General features: G+C 47.0%; 1 protein-coding gene across 1 annotated transcript in view; it reads right to left on the reverse strand.

Moving 5' to 3' along the window:
• Window positions 1-589: 589 nt before the first annotated feature.
• Window positions 590-6,638, reverse strand: part of Commd7 (COMM domain containing 7) — a 13,470-nt gene continuing 7,421 nt past the window's right edge. Inside the window, exons 3-7 of the mRNA XM_029536456.1 lie at window positions 5,843-5,899; window positions 5,723-5,760; window positions 5,101-5,191; window positions 4,821-4,870; window positions 590-2,593 (exon numbers count right to left, since the gene is read on the reverse strand). Of these exons, the coding sequence (XP_029392316.1) occupies window positions 2,588-2,593; window positions 4,821-4,870; window positions 5,101-5,191; window positions 5,723-5,760; window positions 5,843-5,899 (242 nt within the window). The 3' untranslated portion in view covers window positions 590-2,587. The remainder of the gene's footprint in view (window positions 2,594-4,820; window positions 4,871-5,100; window positions 5,192-5,722; window positions 5,761-5,842; window positions 5,900-6,638) is intronic.

Consider the following 6,638-nt stretch of genomic DNA (forward strand, 5'->3'; position numbering starts at 1 on the left):
ACCACGGTGAACTTAGTAAAAATACTTGTAATATGCAATTACAATTTAAAAGAAAAACAAAAACGATGGTGAAGATCTTTAACCCAAACCTATAATTCCAGCACACTGTATGCTTGAGTAAGAGAACTTCAAGTTTCAGAGCAGCCAGGGCTACAAAAAGACCTTGTATCAAACCAGTAAGTAGGAAACTGGTCAGATAAATCACTGGGGGAAGCAGAGGCTGAGGCAGCTCTTGCTTTTGATAAAGAGAGATCTCCATGTGAACTAGAAAAAACAAGGTGCAGGTTGGTGTGCATGCATGCTGCTGTCTGTGTGAGTACATACACACAGAAGATATGCACATAGACTCAAATGCAAGAAATAGCTCCAGAACACAGAATGAACTAGCAGATTTCCTCCGGTGAGTAGCTGGAAAAAGAGGTGGGAAGGGGGGTTGGTGAGATGGTTCAGCGGGTAAGAGCACTGACTGTTCTTCTGAAGGTCCTGAGTTCAAATCCCATCAACCACATGGTGGCTCACAACTACCTGTAATGAGATCTGACACCCCCTTCTTGTTATCTGGAAACAGCTACAGTGTACTTATGCATAATAATAAATCTTTAAAAATAAAAAAAAAAGAGGTGGGGAGGGGTCCTCATGTCTACTCAGACCTATCCTGCTGCAGCCAGCCAGGCAGAGGGAGGAGCGCACACTCCTGAAGGTTGTCTTGAGTCCATAAGGCCCCAAACATGACTCTGCCTACGCCACATAAATAAATGTGAGAACAACAAAAACCTTTATGGGCTGGGAACATAGTTGTGTTTTGCTTAACATGCAGGAAAGCCTGGTATTTGGCCCCTTGTAAAGAAATGGTGTGGAGTACATGCCTGTAATTCCATCACTCATTTGGAGGGCAAGGTAGGAGGATTGTCATGAGTTTCAGGCCAGCCTGGGGTATACAGTGAGCACCAAGCCATCCAGAAATGCCTTAACTACAACCTATTTCAAACAACAAGTGACCATTCTCTTTTTGGTGAAGGCCCCTAGTTCTCTCATGAGATTAGCTGTGGTCCAAAGATAGAATTTTAAAGGCATATTTAAGCAATCAGGCTAGAGATTTATTATCTTTAATTATGTGCATTAGCGAGGGTACCCATGGAGACCAGAGGCATTAAATTTCCTGGAGCTGGACTTACAGAGGGTTGTAAGCTACTATAGGTGCACCATGAAAACCAAATCTAAAATGAATATGTTAATTTTATGTCTTTACTTAGTAGGCATGCTTGGGTGTGCATGGGTGTGTACAGGTTAGACTACACGTGCGGGAATCAGGGTTCTCCTTCCACCATGTGGGTCCTGGGGATTGAACTCAGGTCTTCAGGCATCAGGGTAGGTGTATTTACCTGCTAAGTCATCTCACTGGCCCAGGTTTTATTTTCTTTGAGACAAGGGGTTGAGTAGCTCAGGCCAGGTTTTATGAAGTGTTGGAGAATAAAGTCAGGCTTTATGCATGTTAGGCAAACTCTTCCCCAACTGAGCTGTGCCACACCCTGTGGCCTTTTAAAGGAGATTTCATTTGTATTATTGAATGTGTGTCAGAGTGTATGTGTGTATGTGTGCACTCACGTATGTGTGTGTCTGCTCTCGGAGGTGAGAAGATGTGAGGTTGGAGTTACAGGCTGCTGTGAGTTTCCAGAGGTAGATGCTGAGGACAGAGCAACCAGGCTCTTCTCAAAGAGCAGGGAGCGCGCTGAACCACAGAGCCGTCAATCTCACCCCCATGGCTGGCTTGGTATGAGACAGGCTCTTACTTGGCCGATTTGGCTAACCTCCAACTTTTGGTGATCTTCCTGTCTCTGCCTCAGTTGGTCCAAGGTTACAGGTGTATGCCCCTACACCCAGCTCAGCTGACTCTCAAACCCTGGAGAAAGATATTCAGTGGATTCAGAGCTTTTCTTTAGAAACTGTTTTTCTTTTTAAATTACCACCTAACCAAAAGGTTTTCTGGAACCAAACAATGGAAGATGGCCTCAAAAGGCCTACCTCCTTATAATACAAAAGACAGAGACAAAGCCAGAGATAGTCTGGCCTCAGTTCCTTCCAGAGAAGACTAAACATGGGCTTTTACACAGACGACTCGGCAAATACTCCAAACAGTGTGACACAGACGAGACCACTCCTGACACACTGTCCACACCACCTGCCTCTTCCTCAGCCACAAGCTAGTACTCAACCGTCTGAATGAAAATGAAGGAATTGAACCGTTTGTTAACTGTTGGATGGGAGGCGACAATACCTGCCTCCCAAAGAAAGGAAACAGTCTCAGATGCAGCAGCTGTCAGAGCATCTAGGTGTAAAGTCACCCAGGAGCTGGAGGTGGTGGCTTCCAGTGGGGCTTGCAGAAGAATCAGGCAGAACTCCTCAAGCACTGAGACTTGTCTTTAGAAATTCTTTGCCCGTGGCCTCTCAAGGCAGTTGGGAGCCTGGAGTAGCCAGGCACTAGGGAAGAGGCAGGAGCAAGGAAACAGGAAACAGCATCAGCTGAGGCACTCCATGCTTGCTCGGACTCTCTCCATCTCATGCAGGAAGCTGTAGAACTGAGGCAAGGTTAATTCTGGGGAGAGAAAATTCAGTTTGAGGTGAGTGTTTCCAATGCCACAGAAGTACCAGGAAAATCCATTTCTACCCGCAGCCATTGTTTATTCATTTGATGGGGAGCAGATCCAGGGCCTTGAGTATCCAGGGCTCCATCTCTAGACTGACATCTATACTCGCTGCTAATCTTAACAGCATTTTCTTCTTTCTTGTGGTGCTGGGAGTCAAACCCAGCCCTATAGCATGCTAAGGCAAGGGCTCCATTGAGCTACATGCCCCTAAGAGGCTCCTGATGTATATATAACCTATCAGAATAAGGAGCTTACAGTCTTGACTTCAAGGGTATCAGCTCCAAAAACACTGATGTGTGTATATAAAATGGTGTCACACAGAAGCATGGGAGGTTTCAGAGGAATTCAGGGATGTCCACAAGAGTTTCTTGACTCCAGGGGCTGGAGAGATGGCTCAGCGGTTAAGAACACTGAACTCGGAGGTCCTGAGTTCAATTCCCAGCAACCACATAGCACTCACAATCATCTGTAATGGGATCTGATACCCTCTTCTGGTGTGACTGAAGACAGCTACAGTGTACTCATATAAATAAAATAAATCCTAGCAATCACATGGTAGTCACAACCATCTGTAATGGGATGTGATGCCCTCGTCTGGTGTGTGAAACAACTACAGTGTGTTCACATACATAAAATAAATACATCTTAAAAACCAGTGTCTTGCCTCCAATCTGCCCACATTATACACCCCTCAGCCCCTTCTTCTCGGGCTTTCCAACTTCCCAATAACCTAGTAATAGTCCTGCTCTGAGAGGGAAGGCAGTGGAGGCCGCTCTAGAGCCTGGTGATAACCTTGCCTTAGAGAGATGGGCTCTGTGAGGGAGACCTCACCAGCCCAGGGCACTGAAGGAAGGAGGCGGAATGCTACAAAGTGCCGTTGAGACTCACCTATATACAAATTTTCAGTTTGTTTTCCTTTCTTAACCACCAACTTTAACTAAAAGGAAAGAGGGAAAAGGAGAAGGTAGAGAATTAAAATGATGGGCCAGCAAGATGGCTCCATGGGTAGTGCTTACTACATGAGCGTGGTGACCCAGGTTTGACCCCCGGAACCCAACTCCAGCAAGCTGCCCTCTGACCTCCACATTCATGATGTGTCATTTCTCTCTCACACTCAATAAACAACAACAACAACAATAATAATATTTAAATGACAGCTGAGAAAAGAAAGTCCCCCAAACCTTTTACCTAATTAGGTTCCAAAGCATTCCAGGAGCTACAGGGGACTAAGCCCCTCCCTGAGCTACCTCCCAGCCCCTTCACAGCTTCTAAATAGCAGCTATAGGAGTGGACTGAATTGTCCCATGTAAAAAGTCCTGGCAGTCCCCAGCCCTGTGAAGTAACTGAACTTGTGTGACTAACACCAGAATGAGCTCCTCTGAAGGTAGGCGTGTTGGGGATCATGTTCTCGGCTGGTCACACTGCTCTGAGATACAAAGGGCACTTTATGGGGATGTCACTTAAGACGGTATCAAACCTGCAGTGGTTTGAATGAAAATGGCTGCCACAGACTCGTATATCCGAATGCTTTGTCACAGAAGTGACTCTTTGATAGTATTAGGAGGACTAGGAGCTATGGCCTTGTTGGGAGTGGGTCTGCTCTCTCTCCCTTCCTCTTCCCCTCTCATTTCTCTCCTCTCATTTCTCTCTCCCTTTGGCCTATAGATGAGGATGTAGTATTCTCAGCTACCTCTCCAGCACTCCATCTGCCCGTACAGTACCATGATGATAACTGTTGCCAATAAACCTGTGAACGACCCCTCAGTTAAATGTTTTTTTTTTTTTTTTTTTTTGAGACAGGGTTTCTCTGTGTAGCCCTGGCTGTCCTGGAACTCACTTTGTAGACCAGGCTGGCCTCAAACTCAGAAATGCGCCTGCCTCTGCCTCCCGAGTGCTGGGGTTAAAGGTGTGCGCCACCACGCCCGGTTGTTAAATGTGCTCTTACATGAGCTGCCTTGTCTCTTCGTAGCTAGAACACTGAGTAGAACAAAAACTAATACAACTTTAATAAAAACAATTTGAGAAAGTGCCTCATAAAGCCCAAACTAGCCCTGAACTTTTGATGTTTGAACTTCTTGATTTTGGGGGGTTTACAAGCCTGTGCCACCATGCTCAGCCTTGGATAACCTTTAACCAGGCTGAAACCCTGCCCATCGCCACCGACCACAGACTTACCTGTAAAAATATGCTTCCCACTTTCTCTAATTCACTGCTTCCAGATGTCACTGTAACACAGAGAGAAGAGACTGAAGTAACTGAGAGAGGACTTCTGAAGAGCTCAATTTAGCAGGCTGTCCTGAGCAGACATGTTGGGGTAAACATGAACCAGAAAGATGGCTGGCCCCCAGTGGTGTCTGAGACCAAGGACAAGTCTTCCCCGCCCAGGCTCTCCCAAAGCCTCTTTCCAGCCCCAGGACAGCCACACAAGTAACCGGGAACGGATCTATCTAGTTACCTCCAAACCTCCACTCCATATCAATCAGCTGGTTAACCATCAGGGTCTGACCTATGGCCCATTGTGCAAGGGTCGAGGCGTTCTGCTTCCACTAGAAGAAAAGTAAAGCCAGCATCATCAGCATGGGGACCGGCACCCCATCCCTCTGCTCCAAGCACAGAAGTGCTCAGCTCTCAACAGAGAAGAAAGCAGAAGCAAGGGCTGAGTCCACCTGCTCGCACACATCCAAGACATGGTGGGAATACAATCTTTCAGCAGGGCATCAGGAAGCCTAGCTGACCTTGAATTTTCTCTGTATCTGAGGTTGGCCTTGATTCCCAGCGCAGGGATTATAGGCAGGCACCGCTATACCCAATTTAAATATTCTTCTTTCATCCCAAGATCTAATCCTATTGGAACAATGGCATTAATATTTGTCAAGTCAAAGGAGAAAAATTAGGGCTGCCCTAAGCAGGGCTGGCTGGCAGCTGCAGGTGTGTCGTTCCTGAGACGCTGGTGGGGGAGGGGATTGAGGGGGGGGGGAATGGAATGGTTTTGTCTTGCTCAGCATTTTTTTTTTTTTTTTCCTTTTCTTTTCAGGACATAAAAGCCAGGCTCTTAACCTTGATTACTAGAATTATACCTTTTCAGAAAAGTAAGTGGCTTTCTCCTCGCTAAGACCTATAAGAGAACAGAGGATATTAACATAACAAAGAGCTTACAGGCCCTCCTCCTCCCCAGGCAACCCTAGATAAAGACCTACCTAGCGTCAGGAGATCAGTCCGCACCTGCTCGGCAGTGAGGCCCTTCTTCAGTGCACCTTGGAGGCAGGGGAGAGAGCATAAAGTGTAAATGAAAGCAGTGGTCAGTAACAAGTATTTGTTGGACCCAAACTCTGCGACACAGAAGACAGAAGTAAAGGTCTTGCTCCAGTGGCTGACGAGAAAATGCAGCCCAGAAGCCACCGTGGGGCAGGGCAGCCGCGCACCTGCACAGTGGGGTCCAGTGCCCTCCAGGAATGGTCACGCCTTTAATCCCAGCACTTGGGAGGCAGAGACAAGAGGATCTCTGAGTTGAGGCCAGCTTGATCTACAGAGAGAAACTCTGTCTTGAAAAGAGACCCCCGCACCCCCCCCCCCAAAAAAAAAAGAGATTGGAGTTTGGAGATATACCTCACTTAGTTTCCTTGGAGCTGTGGGAACTGGGACTAAATAAAACTCTTAACTCCTGACAATCCTCCTGCCGCAGCTCCCTCAATGTTGGGATTATAAATGGTGGCCATCTCGCCAGGTCCACATTGATCCAGGTACCACTGGGTATTGCCCTTCACTGGTCCCTTTGCTGGAAACAGTCTACCCTGATCTGTACAGAGCTCATCCTCTATTGCATTCAAACCTCTATGAATCTCAAGCCTTTAGAAAGGACCTGGCACTTAAAAATGGCCTTGTGGAGCCGGGCATGGTGGCCTTTAATCCCAGCACTTGGGAGGCAGAGGCAGGAGGATTTCTGAGTTCAAGGCCAGCCTGGTCTACAAAGTGAGTTCCAGGACAGCCAGGGCT

Source organism: Mus pahari, chromosome 3, assembly GCF_900095145.1.
Source record: "Mus pahari chromosome 3, PAHARI_EIJ_v1.1, whole genome shotgun sequence".
NCBI lineage: Eukaryota > Metazoa > Chordata > Mammalia > Rodentia > Muridae > Mus > Mus pahari.